Consider the following 23,192-nt stretch of genomic DNA (forward strand, 5'->3'; position numbering starts at 1 on the left):
TATAAAATAATTGTATTAATCATCTTTTATGGGAATATTTAATTTTTATTTTCTGCAATTAAAATACTTTGAGTATCATCTCATTTCTTTATCTGGAAAGCTAATAAATGACAAATGACTGTGCATTTCAGGTATTTATCAAGGTACCTCTAATATATCAGTTTTCTTTAACAACTACCTGGAAAAATCAATAACTGATAGGACTCATTGGTGTGTAGCAAAGTATATAAGCATGCAGTTTGTATTGCCTGGTCTCTCGTTGCCACTTCAAACTGCCTGCCTTAGAACTGACTCTTAAATCCTCTTGTCATTTCACTGTTATCTGATCTGCAAGAATCCAAGACTTAAGCAAACATGTCCAGCCCTGGTAAGGCAGAACTCATTCATGTGTTTAAGGGGATTCTTTTTACCACCAGGTCATCTCCAGAACTTTTAAAATCCTTGGATAATTTTGATGCTAGAGAAGATGATGTCCTTTTGGTTTCCTACCCAAAGTCTGGTAAGTTCTACTTCTAGACAGATGTTAATTGCAATAAATCTCAATTACTTTTTTAGTGTTTTCTGCTTAACCTAGTTGGAAAATGTCTATGTACAGGAAAAGGCCATTTGAATGTATGGATATATTATCCAATTATTAAGTGCTGAAATTACAGAACTAGAAGTAATTTATCTAAATTTTAATTTTGTAATTTAAAATAATCTCAGGTGTTTTCATATAGGATATCAAATGGATAGCACTTTCTTGTAAGAAAACTCCATACTTGAAGGATTGCCTGAGGACTATCTGTAGTTAATTATGGGCAACTCAGAGTTGTATGAAGTTATTTGTATGGTTCTTACCTGGAGATTTATTCATTTCGCCTTCCCTCTTCCTGCTCACTTGCACACAGAAACACAAACTGAGCCAAGTTAGCTGCTTTTCAAAACCTACATACCCAAGTTACGATAAGGAGAAAAAAAAAAAAAAACGGGTTGTTCTAATATAAACAATAATAATAATATAATCCCTCCCTCCCTGCTGACGAGTTGCCTGAATTTTATACAGTTTGTCTCGTGGGATTGCTTTGGTGTTACTATTACTCAAGCCTTCTCACAGAATTATCCCATACTTCAGCTACAGCCCTGATTTTTTCAGTATTTGCACATTTGGAGTCAATGGGGTTATTCAATGATATAAAGGTTCTTGAATCTGGAGGCTCAGAACTATCGTTTATAAATAAGCAAGCTGTTTCCAAATGCAAACTGCATGTTCCATATATTTTTTCAGTAATAAATCTTCTATTTTCTCAGTAATAAATCTTCTTTTCTTTCTTTTTTGTTTTTTGTTTTTTGGGTTTTTTTTTTTTGCCTTCAAAATAATTTTCTGAAGGCACTCACTGGCTTGCAGGAGTTATAACAAAGCTTTACAGTACTCAAGTTACACTAACATCTCCCATTGAATTTGGAGACATTTCCAAACTGGAGGAACTAAATAAACTTCCATCAAAGCGAATCATCCCAACGCACTTAGACTACAACATGTTACCCCCAAACTTTAAGAATAAAAAATGCAAGGTAAGGCAAAAAGATTCAAAAGCAGTAAGATGTATTATGCATGTATTAGACATCTATTTTCTCTTGTTGATCCTTAATCACTTTTAAATGCTCAGTGTTCTTTGAACCAAGTTAAAAATTTACTTTGGAGAAAATTTGGCACTTTTTTCATTCTGTTATAGATCTACTTATTTAAGTAAGTTTTTCTAGGTCTAACTGCAGTAGTATGGATGGTTATCCAGAAGAATGTTAATATCTCAGAGCCTAACAGAGGTAGTAAATCTGATTTGTAAGAGCTATTCAAAGCTACCTGGCTTGTTCTCCACCAGTAACTCAGGATCCAGAATTTCACCAGTTACCATTCAGTACCTTGAGACAGAACACATGCAGGTTTTATGGATCCAAACATGACAGATTTGCAGTTTGCAGACACAGTTTGCTGCACATTTTGCAGACACACAGCAGTTGAAGGCAGTGTAAGCGGAGACTTGGGTGAGGGTTTGGGCTCTGCTCCTGCCCCACTCCTCCTCCCACTCGGTGATTTGTATGCTAGACACCATACAAAATACAACATCAATATATTTCAATCAGAAATATATCACTAGGGTGGGGTGAAGTGGGAGGCCCCACATCCTAGTGGCTGGAGCACTTGCTTAGAAAATAGTCATCTTGGGCTATAGGCTTTTCTGGGGACAAAGGTATTCTGCCTTTCCTGTTGAAATTGTGTGAAGACCCTATAAAGAGATACAGGGCAAACACAGGAGAGAACAAATATGAACATGATGATAGTCCAGCAGTTCAGATCCTTAATGGGGTGATCTGCTTCCAGGCCAGTTTTTGGTATTTTATTCTATTTAATCACTTTCATATGAAGTGAGTAAGCCGCCCTAGGAACCATGACCATGTTTCTTCACTGCTCTAGATCATTGGTACAGACCCTTCTCTAACATTCCCTGTAGGGATCACTCGGCTCCACTGAAATTATATGAATAGAGTATCCTGCCCTATGAAAGAGAATTGGCTTGATATGGCTCGCCTAACAATTAATCTAGACACTTTCACCTCCCTGTTGATAGTTCTTTGATCAAGTTTGCTTGATGAGTGCCACAGCTCGCAACCTGAAACCTGCGCACTGACTGAAATGCATATCATTCAGCATTTGATTTCTGACTGTATTTATTCACTCATTGTTACATTTTTCTGCTATCTTTTTTTAACACATTACAGTATCTTGAAGCCAATTTATTCCCTGATGTGTAAGTCACTAGACTAAGCTTCCAGTCACAAAACTGGTGGGTTTTACCTCCAAGAGAGGGAGGATTCAGATCACAGTTTTTGGTTCCTCCCATGCTAATGTAGGAGAACTTTAAAAGAATTAGCTCTGGGTCTCAGGTTTTAGAAATCAAAATCCAAGAACTTTGAAATTTCAGAATTACTGAGATCCAGACTACTGGGTCATGGCTAATTTGAATGAAATGGTAAAATTTACATTTTTCAGCCATCATGTAAATGTTAATTAGTAAAGGGTTTCGTATGTGAGGAATATGAGATACCTAACATGCTCTTGAGTTAAAATGAAAACAGCCTCTTTCATAAAACATAATTATTAGCCATCTGCAAGAAACATACATCTGTCCATATTTAAGTGTATACTAATCAGTACTGACTTCTGCCCTAGAAGGGACAAATACATTTCTATCTTAATGATATGCTCACTGATAGAAGAATCCTAAAGAAAAAGGCTTTGGCACTGTAATCTGCCCCTGAAAATGCTGCACTTACTTATGCACACATATAAAATAAGGGAAGAATATCATCCTAAATAACCATGTCCTCATTTACAGATGATCTACATCAGCAGAAACCCAAAAGATACTGCAGTTTCCATGTATCATTACTACAGAGATAATCCAAACCTTCCCACTGTAGATACCTGGACTGCTTTCTTTGACTTGTTCCTAAAAGGAGATGGTAAGAATAAATGTTATGTTTTCTCCCTGCAGCCTGTATTAGCTTACCATTCACAGAAAGAGTTGAGAAATATTAATGAAGTGTGAAAACTCATTGAACTCCTTATTCATGTTGCCTTAGGTTATTTTCAGGGTAAATTATAATGTCAAATTAAACAAGAACAAATAATATGATGTTATCTTTAACCCTCCAAAGAGACATGTTGACAAGTGGCTGCATTATTTTAATACAATTGGTCTTTGCAGGCTGCCGTTCTTTGACACATCTGTTAAAAAAAAAACTATACTCTCACAAACAAGTTATTGATATTGCTTCTTCCCACTGAAAGCAAACACACTGAATCTCCCCCAACAATCTGTTGATCCTAATGCAGACTTGTCTGTATTAAAACATTTCCAGTCTTGTCTTGTGAGCCCCAGTAGTGGAATGCTTCACACAAAGAATTCATATTTAATCCTTGGCAGAGGAAGTACATGCCAACAGCTCTTACCAAGCAGACGTAAGAGCAGCCGGGATCACAGCAGCCAGAGCAGCCCTCCTCCTGGCTGGCAGGCCAGCAAGGTAGACCCTCCAGTTGAACGAGCCCAAGGAGCTCTCCATGGCTTACTGCCCCACTGAAGTGCAGGTACTATGTGGCATGTGGGGCCCTATAGAGGTGGTCCCCAAGCTGAACTGAGAGCTGCACTTAGAGACTTGCTCACTCCTCACATTTTGTATCTGATGGTGAAGATGGCCTTGGGTGGCCTTTCAAAGGGAGTCTAGACGCTCTCATAAAGCTCCCTTGCGTAATGGCTACCTGCTGTGTTGTTTCAGTAGCAGGGTCCAAAGACCAAGGACAAGAGTGAGATTTTTATGAGTGGCAGTGTTGACATGGAAGTTGATGACAGGACCATGTTCCAGATATCCACTCCCACTTTTAGTGTTTTATTACACCTTTGAGGACATGCGTTCCTGCTATACAATCACAGTGATGATAACAGCAACAACGATAGATGAGCTACAAAACATTTGAAAGCAAAGTGCTGTTGCAGTCATTGTAAGCTTACCTCAAAGCTCAAGAAGTCAATTTTTATTTTCTACTGACTTCTGTAGGCTTTATTTCAGACCCTATGTTCCTAGTTCAGAGCAGCTCTTAGGCATGTGCTTCAATGATTTGTAGGATCTACGCCTGTTTACTACCAATTTTGAACACACAAACGTGAAGAAAGAGAAAGAACTCTATTAACTTCTCATAAAGCATTTCCTGTTTATCTGTCTAATAGCCTTCTGCTATTTTCTGTGTGAATATGTATGGCGTTAAAGAAAACCATGTTGGTTATGTCAGAAATTTGTGTAAGAGATGATCTGGGGAGAGACTTTGTCATTGCTGCTCTTAATGGAAACACGTGAAGGTCCTGCTGTTTGATTCAGCTCCTCTAGTACTCTTTCAGAGTTAATCTGGGTTCAGAACAAGGGCAAGGACACAGAGGCAGCTGTGATGCCATCACTGAAGTCTCTAGGAGGGTACTCTGTACTCCCCAAGCCAAAAGGATCACTCACTTTTGATTAATGGAAACACAGTTGTTCACCTTGATAGTGAGAACTTGTGCAGTAAGAACTCAAGGGCTTGGGGGCAGAAGAGACAATGGTGACCTAGTCTGAGAACTTACAGGGCCAAAAAGTCATAGCTGTCATTTTTGCTCTGTTTTGCTTTTTTTTTAATGGACAAACTTGGGTTTTTTAGATATTTACTTTCTGATACTTCGAAGTCTAGATAAATGGCTTCTTTCCCTGCTAGAAATATGGAAAAAAAAAGCAGGAACTCCAAAGCTAGGTGTAAACAGTGGGACTGTGAAGATCTTCCCTTTCTTGGGCCTGTGACCATGCATAGATGTGAACGGGGGGAAGCGTGAGCCACTTCACCAGTGTGATTGACCAGAAGAGCAGGGTTTAACTGCACATGAAACACATGTGCCTTGCAGTTAGACAGTGCTTTATACGCAGGAGAACGCTCCATTGGATCATTCAGCAAACTTTAGCGTGAGCAAATTATAGCTCAAGGTTAGCAACCAGAAAGATGCCCATTACAATGTTATACTTTTCTAGTAACAACATAAAAAGCAAGGTCACAGTTCTGGAGAATGTTCCTTCTGTGCCTTTTCTTATTGCCCTAGCAGAGGATTTCAAATGAGTTTTAAAATAGGAGGCGCTAAGTTACAAATACAGATACTTTGCATTTTTCAAAGGAAGAGTCAACCCAGTTGGATGCACTCAGTAGTGAGGGACATGGCTTTTCAAACATCACGACCTGCCAAAAGCAGAAGATCAGCTCTAGAAAATGTTGCCTTTTAATGCCAAAAATCTGTTCTTTGTTTTTGTTTTCTGGCTGCTGATCCATCCTAGATGCTCCCATTTCATGCAGTCAATCTTGTCTTCCAACCAGAAAGGTCAGGGGTTTTTTTGGTTTGTTTTTTATTTTTAATTAAGCTGAAATTTAGCTGTCCTCCCATAGTTCAGCAAGAGGAGCATTCAGACAAGCATCAAGTACCATGGATCAACTATAATACCATAAGATCTATGTTGCTGGCTGAATGATGTATTTGGATGATAATGCTTTGCCTACGTAATTTTTCTCTGACCTTTTAAAATACTACAGTATTCTCCTCTGCTAGGACAAAAAAGAAGTAACAATACAGCGCACCATTTAAAAGACTCATTTTATTTCCTAGTGAAGTAATTACAAAACAAATTCCTAAAAGAATGGTAACCTCTTTGGACTTCAAGTTTGAGTCACTTAGCAAAAAAAACTGAATCCATTTTAGATGAGTACGGGAGATATACCGAGAAAGGACCATTCCCCTAAATGTGTGAGAGTTGGAGTTATTTATGAATCAAGTTTATATGAAGATCTTTCATGCAGGCTTGTTTTTTTTTTTCTTTCAGTTGTCTGTGGATCCTGGTTTGATCATTTCCTAAGTTGGGAAGAACATAAAAATGACAAAAACATACTATTTCTGTTTTATGAAGACATGAAGAAGGTAGATATACTCTCTGTTCTTATTTCAGAAAACATTACTTGCAAAACAGTATCATTAAAATATTGAAGAGTAAATTATAATGAAAAAGGACAAAGAAGACAAATGTGGATGCATGTCTACGGACATATTTTATATTTGCATAGAACTTTCTATCTGAAAACAAACATAAGTGAAATAATGCTGACTGCACATGTTACATGAGTATCAAATCCATGAGTATCAATCAAAGTGTTGCATTTTTATATATACAGAAATGAGACACATACTAAATGATTTTCCCCAAGCTACAGAAAGAGTTTTTAAGTTCTTGGTCATGGTCCTATTAAAAAAAGAAGGGAGGTCATCTATTGAGAGCCATATATTACCCTGGGGTGTCTGACATTTCAGCTGAAACTTCCAAAATGTGACACAAGACAACAAATCTACCCATGCTCAGGGGAACATGTGCTCCCAATAAAGAAGAAAATTAGAAGCTGAGAGGGAACATGGGAAAAAAGTTCTGACAAAAGGAAATTATTATATGGAAACTACTTCGCTATCCTTTAAAAAATTCAAATATTGAATAAACTTCAGATTTCAGAGAGCAAATTTTTGAGTAAATGAATTTTTGAGCAAACATTTTCCAATATTTTGATTAAAGTAGTTGTGTTCATTTTTGGCAAAAATTTCCACTATGAGGAATACAAACTAGCCCATTTTGGATCCTGAGTCAGTTAGGGGGCTCTTTAGATATAGCACTTCCAAAGGGACAAATCAATGAGATGCTTAGCTTTGCTTGCAAGCAAATAAATCTGTGTGATAAACTTGATATGTAATAAAAAGAGAATTGTTTTCATATCAGCTAAAAGTATGACACTCTCCTCAGAACAATAAAAGCTTTATTCTTCTTATATCTCAGGATCTCCCTAAGATTGTGAAGGACATTAGTGTATTCCTGGATGTAAACATCAGTGATAATGACATTCAAGACATTTGCAAGAAGTCATCATTCTCAGAGATGAAAACAAACACAGAAAAAGAAAATAGTGATCCCAATCACACTGTTTGTGCACTTACATCCAACAGGAAGCTGATTTTTCGAAAAGGTAAGTTGATTGGAATTGGCTTAACATAGCAGAAAAATTGGAATCTACTTAGAGCCACAGGCTGAAGCCCTTCCTCGACTACAATGAGGTTTTGGATCAGCCCCAGGAAGCAGTGGCAAGAGTCTTCAACAGAAAGCATCTTGAAAATCACTTTCTTTCTAAGTTCTCTCATTGCAAATGTGTGCTTATATCAGAGAAACATAGAGGAGTCACAACAACAGTTTAGCTAGTATTGCTCCATGAAAGCTTTTGAGCTAAAAGGAAAGGTTCACAGAGCATTACTCTTTATTTGTCTTTTTTATCTAAAGTTTACCACCTCGGTTTTTTACAATCACCAACACGTTCCTTCCTGTATCACCTGCGAAGGTCACTTAGTTTGCTAGAATGAAGAAGAGGTAGACACATTCCTTCTGAAGCAGACTGTTATTATTGTTTACCTTCTCTACTACCTGTTATCTTATTGAAATGTTCCTGAAAGAAGAATATGCTGACAACAACAACAGCAAAAGAATGAATGAGTCAATCAGCTGATGGCCTAATAGGCAGCCTTAAGACCTTGGCCAGACTTGAGCCACAACATGGGAAACAGTCCCAGCCTTTATGGGTGATGATCCAGCTGCTCCCATCAGGGTCCCACCAGACCAATTAAAACATTATTCATGATCATGATCTACCAAAGAGGCTATGGTTAACAAGATCATCACAATCTGTGCCAACTGCGGCATGAACAGGACTGGATTACCTTTAAAACCACAGTTTAAATCATTTCCTGCACAACATATTACTAGCCTCATTGCTCTTTTTCTGTTCCTGCTCTCCTAGGTGCAGTTGGTGACTGGAAGAACCATTTCACTCCAAAACAGAACATGAGGTTTGAGGAAATATTTAATGAGAAAATGAAACTGAGCAAGATGGCGAAAGGTCTCATCTACGAATTCTGATTTCATGAGAACTGCATTCAAATATCAACAGAGAGACAGATAGGGCAATTGGTGGGAAATTTTGGACGGGGGCTAATGAACTGTAAAAGGAAACAAAATATGCTTTTGGAACTGCTGCCACAAAGTTAGAAGCATCACTGATAGATCCCATTCGTTTATTTACCTTTTTTATGCACAAATTTACCTCAGATTATCAACCGACCTTTCACACAGTCAAAAAATAAAAATGTGAAGAAGAGGAATTGTAAACTGGAGGTTTGAGGGGAGGAATATTCTGACACAATCCCAGAAATGAACTCAGTTATCAGAGAACAGATATACATGATTTGAAAAAATCAGGTGTCAGACTCATTTTTCTACAACTAAACCTACCCCTTCTTGTATTTATTTTTTTGCTCTAGAGCATATGACAGAGGAAGAAGAATGGACTTGCAAAATCTGATTTAAAATTTGACCTAAGATGCTAGAAAAAAAAATCCTGTGAGATTCTGAGTATTTAAATAATCTAAAAACACATCATAAGAAAGTGATGAAAGATTTGACCCCCAGACTCAGTCCCTTCCTGATCTGCCATGATTTGGAAAGTGTCTGTCTATAGATACTGTTATTGATATTGAAATTGAAAACTGTAGCTGTACATTTGAAGATCTGCTGTTAAGTTTGTTTATAAAATGGCTTTTCTTTTTTTCTTTTTTTCTTTTTTTATACAAAAAGTAGCTCTTTGTTATAACTTATTTCTGGGTTAAGTACTGTATAATGCTTATATCTTAAATGCAATTGATATAAATCCATGCAGATTTCTGGACCATATGTTGGGAACCTAGAATTTCTTTTTTTTTTTCCTGTAAGTTTTTTCCTGCAAAATACCCATTTCCAGTGTTTTTATGAGAACTGTTTTACTTCCCAGTTCTTGTGCAATAGAATTCAATAGTTTTACTGTGGTAAGCAAACCAGAACTCAGAGAAAGCTTAATCTGAATGTGACATAATTACCATGCCCTAATGGACAGGTTTTTCCAAGAATCAGCTGTCAGTGTTCACATTCTAGGGACTGCTCTAGGAGCCCAGGAAAGACCTTTTTTTTCTGATTTATTCTATGATGTCTTTTCTGTCTTTACCTTCAATTTGCCTTGTAGGCTGGCTTTAATCACTCTTATCCCCAAAATGCTTCTCCCTCAGCCATATAATTCCAAGGTATCAGCAGGCAGGAAAAAAAACAGCAAAAGGTGATTGAAAGGAAACTCATGCAAACAAACACTGTAACTCTGCTTAGGCTCTGTGCGCTCTGAAGAAGGTATGCATCTGTAACATAAGCACATCCTCTGGATAAGTTGCTTCTCAAAGGCTGTGGTATGGCCTTATTTATAGTGAACACAAATGCTCTAGTCTCTCATTAGCCCTTTCATTTCATACCTTGCTTGTGCAAGCAGATATCAATACCTACTGATTTTGCATCTGCACAAATGATACAGGAAGCTACATGCTGAAGAGTTCAGTGACAGAAAGGCCTGTTCAGCAGCAGTCCCTTGCCAACTGAATACATTTCAAGGGAGAGGCTGCCCTGAGCACTGCTTTATGCAAACATCTCATTGGGAAACTAGAAGTTTGCTTGCGATGCATTGCTCTTCTGGCATTAAAATCTCTCTCTCTCTAAAATGTCACGAGCCGTGCTTGCCCTTGGATGCCTTTCAGGTGTCCTTCTCCTGCTAACAGGCTGGAGAGCTGGGCAGAGAGGAACCTCATGAAGTTCAACAAAGGCGAGTGCAGGGTCCTGCATCTGGGCAGGAATAACCCCATGCACCAGGACAGGCTGGGGGCTGACCTGCTGGAAGGCAGCTCTGCCGAGAAGGACTTGGGAGTGCTGGTGGACAGCAAGGTGACCATGAGCCAGCAGTGTGCCCTTGTGGCCAAGAAGGCCAATGGTCTCCTGGGGTGCATGAGGCAGAGTGTTGCCAGCAGGTCGAGGGAGGTGATCCTCCCCCTCTACTCAGCCCTGGTGAGGCCTCATCTGGCGTGCTGTGTCCAGTGCTGGGCTCCCCAGTGCAAGAGACATATGGTACTACTGCTATGGAGGGCTACAAAGATGATGAGGGGACTGGAGCACCTCTCCTATGAAGAAAGGCTGAGAGAGCTGGGCCTGTTGAGCCTGGAGAAGAGAAGACTGAGAGGAGATCTGATCAATGTGTACAAGTATCTGAAGGGAGGGTGTCAAGAGGATGGGGCCAGGCTCTTCTCCGTGGTGCCCAGCGACCCGACAAGAGGCAACGGGCACACACTGTGCACACAGGAAGTTCCGTCTGAACATGAGGGAAAACTTCTTTCCTGTGAGGGTGACAGAGCACTGGAACAGGTTGCCCAGAGAGGTTGTGGAGTCTCCTTCTCTGGAGATATTCAAAAGCTGTCTGGACGTTCTCCTGTGCAGTGTGCTCTAGATGACTGTGCTTGAGCAGGGGTGTTGGACTATAGGATCTCCAGAGGTCCCTTCCAACCTCAACCATTCTGTGATACTGCTAGTAAAACTGCAGGGTAGCAGGCTGACCCTAGGCACAGACACCGCTGGATTAACTGGTTGTTTAATACAGCTCAGCTCAGTGTAGCAAAACTTGCCTACATCAGAGGTCCAGAAAACTAGGCTGGGCACTGCTGCTACTGCTACTAAAGGAGAAGATCTTCCAGTAGTTACCATTCCCTTTATGCTGTTTCTTTTTCTCTCTTCACAGTGCTGCCTTCTTCCCCTCCCCTTCCTACAGCTGTGGCATTCCCCAGAGCCAACTGAGTTTTGCAAAGAATCAATAATCTGGCTCTGCAGGTCATTTTGGTAGGCCCTGGAGGTATTCAAATTTTTTCAATACTTCCATTGTGGAACATTGTAAAAAATTCTCCTCTCCTGCTTTTCATGTCTTTCCTAAAACAGTTAAAACTTTTGGAGAGAGAGAAATTACAGCCCTGCAAAATATAAAAATATTTGTCCAAAATGTACCTAGACCATGATAATACTAGGTTTGGAAGAAACAAAGCCCTGTGCAATCTTTATTAAACTCAGGTGGTTGCAATATTGCTTTCCCACCCCAGTATGATATTCTGCCTTTCAGAGTAAGAGATCTTCTCAAGATTGGTTGAATTAGGGAGAAACACATTAGACATTTATGCCATATAGGACCTGGGATGTGAGGACTCTAGCAGCTCTTGGTGACGATACTCTGCTTTATGCTGATCTGGCCTTTGGGTCAAATGAAAATGAGAGCAAGAGCATCTGAATGGCTGAAACACTCTAAAGGAAAACATGTGAATTCTAGGCCTTGCTTCAAGGACTTTGAAGTAACAAAATCACATAATCATTTGCTAAAGTAGCTCTCAGAGCAGCAAAGGTGCTCAGGTAAGCATCCTAACAACCTGACTTCAGTCATATTAGTTCTAATGCAATGAGTTGATGCCTGAAGAAGTTTCTTGGAGGAAACCAGTGGTTGGTGGAAAAATCTCTAGGAATACTTCAGGAACTGCCTGTAAAAGAAGTCAGTCAGTCTGGAGAAGAGGAGGGTGAGAGATGGAAGGGGAAGGAATCTGAGCTAATTTTGGTAAACTTTGAAGCCAGAAGGCATAAGGAGCTAGAGAAGACTCAGGGAAGGAGATCAATTCATGGGTTTGTGCACTGGGTCTATGTAGAGCAGAGATGCCCCGGGGAATCAAGACAGGGATTTACTTGTTACCATCTGTCAGCTGGAAAAGCAAATGTGGACAATCATAGCACCTGCTTAATGAACAGCCAATGACAGAGAAACGACAGTCACAGACTACAGGCAGCGAGCCAAGGGTGTTTCTACTGTGGAGAGTCAGTGGGGATGGGAAGGGCAACAGAAGGAATCAAGCCTGCCAGAGAGGGCTGAGTGCAGACTGCACGGGTGAACGTGACTGTTGAAAGACTATGTTTGTGAAAGGACTGTAGGTGCCCCATCACCCTTTCAGCAGTTCTGGTCTCACAGGAAGCCACCATCTACTTTCTTTGACGGGACCAGCAAACTTGTGAGAGGATTCTGCTGTAACTCTTCTATTAACTTTGAGAGGAGATTTTCCTGGGTCTATGTACCTTGTCATGCATATCACAATGGACAACCTGTACTAAAAGCAAGTGCTGGAAAGACAGTTAAACTGAGTGGCTCCTGGCAATCAGACATTGCCCTTCCTGGCCTCCCTGGGAAGACTCTTCCCACAGGCCAAGCGTAGAGGAGTGGCGGCACCTTGCGGCCCAGATCGAGAGCACAAGAGCATCTGAAAGCTGTTCAAGTGACAAACACAGTGACAGAAAAACATTAAGTCACAAATTACATTGCCATGCCTCCTTCTGGCCTCTTTCGAAATTGGTCCCACAGGCCAATGTTAATTTGAGAAACAGCAGTCTTGGGAACTGGCTGCAGTCCCTGAGGCACAAGAAATATTTATGCTCTGGCATGGGCTCTACAGCCATCCAGCAAGCTTTGTGTCAATAAAATGAGAAGTAGCACTGCCTCACCAAAGAACACGAATGTTTGTTCTTCATTGACATCTATTGACTGTACTGTTTTAACTGCAAAGCGCTGTACAAAATTTGGCATACACTTTCAAAGGAGCTTGCGGGAGTCAAAAGCAGAAACAGCCCCTGAAAGGAATTAGGCACAGATTTGAGGGGAATAGATCTGTCTCTGGGTATCTAGTGACAGTCCTGATGCATAGCCTGCTTAAAAAGTCCTCTTCATTTCAGTCTGCAAGGATTCAAGGAGGTACCTGAGAAGGGATTAAGCTGCACCACAGAGAAGCTACTAGTAGCCACAGTACAGACAGGATACTGGGACAAATGACACACTGTAGACATTCACATGTAAGACTATACTAGCCAGTATTAATGCTTAGGGGTAAGAAAAGTAGATTTTTCCCTTTCTGTCTGCAAGGCCCTGCACTAAAACAAAGGATAGTTAGGGCTTGTTATTCTCCCTGTCACTTGTGACCTTGGGCAGTCTAAGAGATCTAATCCACAAAGGGACTTATTCTAGACTGCCAGGTAGATATCACTGTGCTCCTCAAACTGCAGTTAGTTGCCCAGCTACTTAAAAAGGATGAGGAATTAATCAGTCTATAGCATTGCCTACCGGCTAAACTAAGGATTTACCTACATTACAATCAAAATAACGGAACAGCAGGCCTTTATTGCCAGGTGAATGAAGTGCAATATAAAGTTAGCTCACATCCGTGTGCTCTCCAATCTCAGGTGCTGGTGACCGCAGTTTAACTGAAGTAACCCAGAGGGAGCTCCCCTGCTTCTTGGCAAGGGCATCAGTAAACTGCAGCATAGATACATTTAGGCCCAGATCCAGTTAACTTGTTGTTTTCTACATTGCCATGCACTGCTAGCAATTTCACCTGAAAACCCTTGAAATCTTTTGGTTTTCATTACAAATCAGATGTGTGCCTTCTTTAAACAAACAAGAAACCTGGGGAGCCTTGCTTTTATTAACTGCAAGGTGCTCAATGACAAGGTGATAAAAACCTGGCAGTGTATTATGCACACATGAGCAAGGAGTAAAAAGTAGCATGCCTTGCAGATAACCCACAGTTTTTCATAGCGAGAGTGCATAAAGATACAAGTCTGTTGATATGCTGATCTGGCAAGTCAGGACTAGAGCTTGTTTGTGAGGCACCAGCATTATCACTAAAAAAAAAAAAATCGTTTCATACTGCAATCTGGTGAAAGTGAAGCTGCAGCTCATTTACATATGGGAGCACGCATAGAACTGAATCCAAAAGCAGATCATGACAGCCAAATAAATGAGGGTGTTTTATAGCTGCCTACGTCAGATTACTTCACCCCATTCCCAAGCTTTTTAGCCCAGGCCTCACCCAATCAATTGTGACTGTTCAGCTGGGAATCCCTGGTCAGAAGCGTTGATAGACTGGTGATTTAGTCCCTTCCAAGTTGAGACTGTGAGTTGCTGTGGACAAGATGTAATGAGGAAAAAAGGTGGAAGAATAAAAGTGGTCAAGTCCTTAAACAGACTTTACAGTCAATCAAAAGTTACTGTGCAACTACAACCTTAATCTCTCTGGGGATTTAACTTTTGACTACCTCCACACATAACTTTAACATAAGAGTGATTATACCGGCTCAGATGTGTGTCAATTGAGCCCAGAAACTTTAGCCTGAACAGCAGAAAAATATAATATATGCCCTGAACATTCTCCCAATGTCCAACTACATTCTGTACAAGAACTGCAAACAGATGCAGCAGTTTGTGCAGCAGTGTCTGGGCTCTGCTTGGACCTTTTGAGGACCTTGTTGGAAGTTGTGCAGGTTTTCTGGGGACCCCCAAGGAGCTAGATGGTGCTTGCTGCTAGCAGGAAAGGGGAGCTAGGCAAGGACAACTTCAGGAGGCCTTAACTTCTCCTAGGAAACTCTAGCTAGGTGTAGCTGCTGCTAACGAGCTCTCTTGGTTGCTCCTGGTCAGAGGGAGTAGGGGCCTTTGATCCAGGTGGCCCCTGATTAGGGTGGGTCAAGCACCCTGTGAGTCAGTGCTAGGGAGAGGCCTATATAAGAGTCAGACCTAGAGCACAGCCCCCAGAGTGCAGCAACCAGAGGCAGTGAATAGATAGAGCAGTTCATGCAGCAGGGTGCAAGAAGGCATCTTCATTTCTCATAGTAGTGTATATTTCCTTGGGTATGGTCATGACATGCCACAGAGCACATTCCCTAGTGGCTTTTGGAGGTGCTGCATTGGCTGTGTTTGAAGCTTCAGCTCAGACAGACCCTCTGACAGCAGATGCAGCTCTACAGGTCTCAGGCTGCAGGGAGCGCTTGGGACCTCTCTGTGAGGCCTGGGCTGATAGCATGCTCTCCTGCAGAAGGTGTGCTGTTGTTGATGAGCTGTGTCACCAGGTAAAGGAGTTATAGGAGGAAGTCAGTAGGCTGCATAGCATCTGAGAAGGTGAGCAAGAGATAAGGTATTCTCAGAGACTGTGCAGCCCCAGGAGTCTGAGCCCCCCCACAGCAGTGGTGCTGCCGAAGGGCTCTGTGCTGTATGAAATGGTACATCATAACACTGTAGAAGAATGCTGGAAACTGGTCACTTCTCATAGAAGGAGAAAGGCTCTTGCTCCTCCTGAAGACTTGGCCTTTGAGGAGGTGCCCCCCACGCTGAGAAGGAGCTGGGCATGGCTTCAAGGGAAGCAACTGGCTCGACAGACCTGTGCCATGTGGGAACACCCCGAAGAAACAGTGAGTAATTGTTGTGGGTGACTCCCTGCTGCAGGGGACAGAGGCACCTATCTGCTGACTTGACCTCTTGTCTAGAGAGGTTTGTTGCCTGCCAGAGGCTTGAATATGAGATGTCATGGAAAGACTGCCAAGGCTGCTCTTCCATGTGGGCACTAATGACACCAGGGTCAAATTGGATACCATCAAACAGGATTTCAGAGCTCTGGGGATAGTGGTCAAGGGTCTGGGAGCCCAGGTCATTTTCTACTCAATCCTGCCAGTGAGCAGGAAGGATGTGAGCAGGAGTAGATGTATTTTCCAAGTTAACAACTGGCTGCACTGCTGATGTTGGCAACCAGGTTTTGGTTTCTATGATCACAGGACCCTGTTTGAAGATTGACAGCTGATGAGGAGAGATGGGATCCACCTCACTAAGCGGGGTACGCGTGACTTTGCCAACAGGTTGGCCAGCCTGGTAAGGAGGGCTTTAAACTAGGCAAGATGGGGAAAGGGAGTGTTATAGAGACAGAGTAGTCAGCAAAACACTGCTCAGGTCAGGATGCCTCCAGTGGGTGCATGCAGCCAGGGAAGTGCATGCAGAACATGGCTATGGAGGATCCTCTTGCACCCTTCCTGAGAAACCTGCATGCTCAATTGCCTCTCAAACGCCTGTACACCAATGCACGCAGCATGGGGAACAAGCAGGAAGAATTAGAGATCTGTGTGCAGTCACAGGGCCATGATCTCATTGCAGTTACAGAGACATGGTGGGATAGCTCGCATGACTGGAATGCTGTCATGGAGGGCTATGTGCTTTTTAGGAAAGACAGGCCAGGAAGGCAAGGTGGTGGAGTTACCCTTTATGTGAGGGAGCAACTGGAATGTATGCAGCTCCGCCTAGGGGCGGATAAAGTGCCTGTTGAGTGCCTGAGAGCTTATGGGTAAGGATTAAAGGGCAGGCTAACATGGGCGACACTGTTGTGGGGGTTTACTACAGGCCACCTGACCAGGAGGAAGTTGTCGGTGAGGCCTTCTACAGACAGCTGGAAGTAGCCTCACGATCACAGGCCCTGGTTCTCATGGGGGACTTCAACCACCCTGACATCTGCTAGAGGAACAACACAGCAAGGCACAAGCAATTCAGGAGGTTCCTGCAGAGCACTGAGGATAACTTTTGGACACAGGTGGTGGAGAAGCCAACGAGGAGAGGTGTGCTGCTGGACCTTGTACTAACAAACAACGAAGGTCTAGTTGGAGATGTGAAGGTTGGGGGCAGCCTTGGCTGCAGTGACCATGAGATGGTGGAGTCCAGGATCCTCCAAGGAGGAAGCAGGACAATAAGCAGGATCGTGACCCCAGACTTCAGGAGAGCAAACTCTGGCCTCTAAGGGACCTACTTGGGAGGAATCCCATGGGGTAAGGCCCTAGAAGGAAGGAGGGGTCCAGGAGAGCTGGTTAATATTCAAGCGTCACTTCCTCCAGGCTCAAGATCGGTGCATCCCTATGAGTAAGAAGTTCAGCAAAGCAGGCAGGAGACCTGCATGGATGAGCAAGGAACTCCTGGCAAAACTCCAACAGAAGAAGGAAGTACACAGAATGTGGAAAAGGGGACAGGCCTCTTGGGAGGAATACAGGGAGGTTGTCAGAGCATGCAGAGATGGGATAAGGAAGGCCAAGGCCCGTTTGGAATTAAATCTGGCAAGGGATGTCAAGGACAACAAGAAGGGCTTCTTCAAATACATCAGTAGCAAAAGGAAGACTAGGGAAAAATGTGGGCCCGCTGCTGAATGGGGTGGGTGCCCTGGTGACAAAGGATACAGAGAAGGCAGAGTTACTGAATGCCGCCTTTGCTTCAGTCTTTACTGCTGAGGCCAGCCCTCAGACCCTGGGGACAAGAGAGGAAGTCTGGAGAAAGGAAGACTTTCCCTTGGTCAAGGAGGATGAGGTTAGAGATCATTTAGGCCCACAGATCCATGGGCCCCAATGGGATGCACCCACGAGTGCTGAGCGAGCTGGCGGATGTCATTGCTAGGCCACTCTCCATCATCTTGGAAAGGTCACGGAGAACAGGAGAAGTGCCTGAGGACTTGAAGGAAGCCAGTGTCACCCCAGACTTCAAAAAGGGGTGAGAAGGAGAGAACTACAGACCAGTTAGCCTCACCTCAGTCCCTGGAAAGGTGATGGAACAGCTCATCCTGGATGTCATCTCTAGGCATGTGCGGGAAAAGAAAGGTGATCAGGCATAGTCAGCACGGATTCACCAGGGGGAAATCATCCTTGACCAACCTGATAGCTTTCTAGGATGGAATGACTGGCTGGGTAGATGAGGAGAGAGCAGTGGATGTTGTCTACCTGGACTTTAGCAAGGCTTTGGACACTGTCTCCCATCACATCCTCCTAGGTAAGCTCAGGAAGCGTGGGCTAGATGAGTGGACAGTGAGGTGGATTGAGAACTGGCTGGATGGCAGAGCTCGGAGGGTTGTGGTCAGTGGCACAGAGTCTAGTTGGAGGCCTGTAGCTAGCAGTGTCCCCCAGGGGTCAGTCCTGGGTCCAGTCTTGTTCAAAGTATTCATCAGTGACCTGGAGGAAGGGATAGGGTGCACCCTCAGCAGTTTTGCTGATGACACTACACTGAGAGGAGTGGCTGACACAGCAGAAGGCTGTGCTGCCATCCAGAGGGACCTGGAGAGGTGGGCAGAGAGGAACCTCATGAAGTTCAACAAAGGTGAGTGCAGGGTCCTGCATCTGGGCAGGAATAACCCCATGCACCAGGACAGGCTGGGGGCTGACCTGCTGGAAAGCAGCTCTGCCGAGAAGGACTTGGGAGTGCTGGTGGACAGCAAGGTGACCATGAGCCAGCAGTGTGCCCTTGTGGCCAAGAAGGCCAATGGTCTCCTGGGGTGCATGAGGCAGAGTGTTGCCAGCAGGTCGAGGGAGGTGATCCTCCCCCTCTACTCAGCCCTGGTGAGGCCTCATCTGGCGTGCTGTGTCCAGTGCTGGGCTCCCCAGTGCAAGAGACATATGGTACTACTGGAGAGAGACCAGCTATGGAGGGCTACAAAGATGATTAGAGGGCTGGAGCACCTCTCCTATGAGGAAAGGCTGAGAGAGCTGGGCCTGTTGAGCCTGGAGAAGAGAAGACTGAGAGGAGATCTGATCAATGTGTACAAGTATCTGAAGGGAGGGTGTCAAGAGGATGGGGCCAGGCTCTTCTCCGTGGTGCCCAGTGACAGGACAAGAGGCAATGGGCACACACTGTGCACACAGGAAGTTCCGTCTGAACATGAGGGAAAACTTCTTTCCTGTGAGGGTGACAGAGCACTGGAACAGGTTGCCCAGAGAGGTTGTGGAGTCTCCTTCTCTGGAGATATTCAAAAGCTGTCTGGACGTTCTCCTGTGCAGTGTGCTCTAGATGACTGTGCTTGAGCAGGGGTGTTGGACTACAGGATCTCCAGAGGTCCCTTCCAACCTCAACTGTTCTGTGATTCTGTAACTTCCTGAGCAATTTACCCTGACTATGGCTGATGAAGCCTGGTTCAGCCGATGCCATCCTACTCTTATGCAGTTCTGGGCTTCTTTTTGCCTTATTTTCAGATGAGTTTTTAAGATTAGATGATTAATGCTTGTTGGTAATAGTAGTATCATGCTCTGCTCTTGGGTCTGAGCTACACATCAATATTTCAGAAACAAACCCCTATGTGCAATAAGAATAAAAACGCACTTGGGAATCAACAAGTTATAGAATTCTCCCATATAAGAAATAGGAGGAAGAATGGGAGGTTCAGAACTAAAGGAAACAGTGCTCCACATAAAAGGTGACAGGCCCATACAACATATTGCCAAGGGCTGTTTTAAGTGTGTTGAGGGTTAGTAAATTTCTGTAATTCATGTCCAGCTCAGGAAATCCCTGAGCTGCTAATATTTGGAGGCTGCAGGAGAACTGGGAAGAGAAACCAAATACAATAAGGTACATTTATAACTACTCAGGCATCTGCCAGCTCCCCGCCCCTCATAATTAGAGATATAATAATAGATATCTAACATAAACTAGGGGGAGTTTCTTCAGTCATCCTTCTTCCAAACTGAAGGAAGCTATTTCTCATATAGAAGTTGATTCCTTCCTTTGATCATCTGTTTTATTCTTCCAAGAACCTTTCGAGTTCTACTTTAACTCTCTTTTTGACATGTAAGGATCAAAACACACAGTATTCAAGATATGGGCAAACCACTCATTTATATGGTGGAATAATGATTGTTCTCCTGTTTATTCTGTATCCTTTTCCTAACCATTTCTAAAACTCAATCTGCTCTTTTGACTGCTATTATGTACTTCACATAATAGCAGTCTTCACAAATTATATCTTCACAAATGATAATCCCTCAGTAGAAACAGGTGCTTTTATATGTGATATTATCATAATTTTCATATTATGTACTTCTCATTTTTTTTCAGTTCTACCAGCCCTGCTCTTTACTAACTTGAATTTTCAATTTGGTATCTTTGCCTCCTCACTGCTCATCCCTCTTAACATGCTGTTTATAAACAGGCAATGGCAACCTTTCTGGTGGGAATGGTCTTGATGCTATAGACAGCTATAAAACCAAATAATATACTACCAAATAATAGATTTGTTTCCTTCAAAGTTTCTAGCAATGAGAAAGCTCTATTAAGCCAGAACCACATACATAAACATATCTAGGATCAGGAACAGATAAAACAAAATGTGTACCACAGCAAGAAAGAGAAACAAACGCACAGTCAAAACATTTTTCAGACAAATGGATCAATAAGTTTTTCTAGCTAATTTATGCAACAGGTCCAGGCACAATAGAGTGGTTTTGTTCCACTGGACCTACCTCACTGCTCTTAACATTGCCATTTAGGATAATTAGTCCTGCTGCGTGTAGTGCACTGTAACTAGACTCATTTGGAGTATTTTTTTGAAACAGGAAAATTGAAAACAATTAAAAGTCCCCCTTTCCCCCCTGGGTACTGGAAACGCAAGTTAACCAATGTGTGCTCAAGGTTTAAAAGTATTAAGAACTTGAAATCACTAAGTACTGTAAAATCTCTCTGAATTCAAAAGGCCTTTGAGTCTTATGGTTCATACTGATTTGAATGAACTAAGGTCAAAACACGTTGGAACACCATACAGGAAACGGCACTGAACTTGAGAGAAACGTACTGAATAGGACAAAGATCAGATAAAAACAAATTGGGCCAGAAGTAGGTGAAGGGCTAACTCATTTCCCCCTTTGGTGAGGTTTAGCAAACGTAAGAGTAATGTATTACTACCCATCCTTCTCCCTGCTCCTGAACTCTCCTGGCAAAGAGCCATGTAATAACTAAAACTAGCAGAGTTCTTGAGGCCTACCCAAAATGAGAATTCTACCCAAGAATGTCTTGTCAAACAATCCTCAACAGGTTCTGCTCCATTTACAAGACTATCCTACTGTAGAAATACTGGGCTGGCCTTGACAGCTCAGAAAACAGAGATGAATCCTATCTTTCACAAACACAGATATAAATCACACAGCACTGAAGCAGCTATTTGAAAATACAAAACACATGCAAGTGCAGGAGAAGTTACTTAACAAGGCATAACCACGCATAAACTGAAGAGTTGTCTCCAAGAGCAGATCAAGACGAAGATTTTTGGTAACTGATCGATGTGTATGTGATTAATTTGCACATTAAGTTTGCCGACCTTCATTGGGTATATTCCACTCACGAGGCACATAACCTTGGAAGGGTACAATTTATAGTGTGCGAACTCTTTATAATTTACCCCATAACCATTCTATGCTAAAAAGACTACAGAAACTGTTTATTTCAAATTCCAGTTAATCGGCTATATTTCTTTTATATATACACTTTAACATAAATTACGTAGTTTCTTACCTTTTCTATTTCACCAAATTGTGATAAAACTCATATTTTTTTTGCAATGTTTTCATAACAAATAGGCTACTAAAATGTTTTAAATAAATACTAGATAATTAAATTAAAAAACAAATGCTCACATTTTTCCTTATTTTAATTTAAGTCTTATAACCCTGCAAGATTATTCTAAAATTAGCTCCCTAATGAAAATGACCATTGAAATATAAGCCTGAGTACACCACACACCTCTATTGAAAGACAAGCATGGTGCCAGGATATTATGAAGCCGTCATTAGCAAAAAATATTACATTTTTGAAAGTGGCCCAGGATTTCTCCTTTAAGGTGACTGACTATCTTTGCAACCCCTAAATCCTCCGTATGATTGAATATCATCTTCTGTGTAGTCAAGAGAAAAAACTGAGACATCCCTTGTTCTACTCTAACTTACAGTTAGGCTTTCCCTTGCAGTGTGGGTGACATAAATCTGAATGCTTTAGGCAGAGGACCCTGCGTTTCCCACATCCCATGCGGGTACTGGAAATATGAGCTTGTTAAGCATTTGTCAGATCAGAGCCTAAATTAAAACATTCAAACAGGGTTTATTTTGTAAATTATCTCTAGAAGTCTTTCATTCTTCATTTCTTGCTGCTGCATACTTCTGGTACGTCCAATATAAGATGTTTATACCAGGTTTTTCTAAACAAGAATTTGTCGAAGTGAGAACACTTATGCACCAACTACCATTTTTTTCTGCCTATTCCAAACAGTCACAGAAAAGTGTTTCTGCATTTATTTTTTGAGATACGCAGAGATTTTGGGCAAGGACTTTACTGTATATGTAGTAAATATAGCAAAGTTACTGAAACATTTTTAAAGAGTTCTTAATTCAGACAGAAAGTTGCAAACAAACAGTACTGCCAACTCATATTTCTACTATAATAATTGTACTTAATTCATATTTTTGCCTTCTCTACAAGAGGAATGGGAACAAAGTTCAGCACGGTGGCCTTGTTTAAAGCTATCTATTCACAAGAAATTGCTTTTCAAACCAAAGTCAAAAAGTTAATTGACCATGACGAAGCAAAATAAAAATGTGACTAATTTTAAATGACATCATATCAACAATGATTTGTTGATCCAGTCTGAACTTCTGCAGCTTTATCACATTAGTCTATACAAGAAAATGGTTTAGCTACCTATGCCAAAGTTCAGAGTGTTATCCAAAACATGTCTCTCCTGTTTTTAAAGTCCATGGAACTTACTTATCCAGCGCAGAACCCTAAACCTCACCAAAAGGAAGTACTTACATGATAACCTGAAGCTGATTACTGCAGCAAACTATTCACCTGCTAATCTTAGCAGAGGCTGATAGGTAGTAAAAGAATTTCACTTATAAATTGCATAGTAATGGGAAGTAAACACAAAGTTAATCAATCAATAGAGAGCGGTAGATCAGGAGATACCGTATTCAGAGTGTCTATTTAGCAGAGAAACATAAAATAAAATGATAAACCATTATTACTCATCTCAGTAGTAACTGCC

The 23,192-nt window shown here is 41.9% G+C and overlaps 1 protein-coding gene across 1 annotated transcript; it reads left to right on the forward strand.

Annotated features, from left to right (window-relative positions):
- The first annotated feature begins 241 nt into the window (after nucleotides 1-241).
- On the forward strand, nucleotides 242-9,356 carry LOC104154119 (sulfotransferase 6B1). Its single transcript, XM_009690360.2, has 6 exons — nucleotides 242-499; nucleotides 1,370-1,554; nucleotides 3,378-3,504; nucleotides 6,427-6,521; nucleotides 7,420-7,606; nucleotides 8,429-9,356. Exons 1-6 carry the CDS (start codon nucleotides 355-357, stop codon nucleotides 8,545-8,547), a joined length of 858 nt encoding a protein of 285 aa, XP_009688655.2. The 5' UTR covers nucleotides 242-354; the 3' UTR covers nucleotides 8,548-9,356.
- Nucleotides 9,357-23,192: the final 13,836 nt, after the last annotated feature.

This window comes from Struthio camelus, chromosome 1 (assembly GCF_040807025.1).
Source record: "Struthio camelus isolate bStrCam1 chromosome 1, bStrCam1.hap1, whole genome shotgun sequence".
NCBI lineage: Eukaryota > Metazoa > Chordata > Aves > Struthioniformes > Struthionidae > Struthio > Struthio camelus.

Coding starts and splice junctions, on each gene's coding strand:
- LOC104154119 (XM_009690360.2), top strand. CDS start 355: ATGTCCAGCCCTGGTAAGGCAGAACTCATTCATGTGTTTAAGGGGATT. Junction 3,505..6,426: donor CTTGTTCCTAAAAGGAGATG/GTAAGAATAAAT, acceptor TTTTTCTTTCAG/TTGTCTGTGGATCCTGGTTT. Junction 7,607..8,428: donor GAAGCTGATTTTTCGAAAAG/GTAAGTTGATTG, acceptor CTGCTCTCCTAG/GTGCAGTTGGTGACTGGAAG.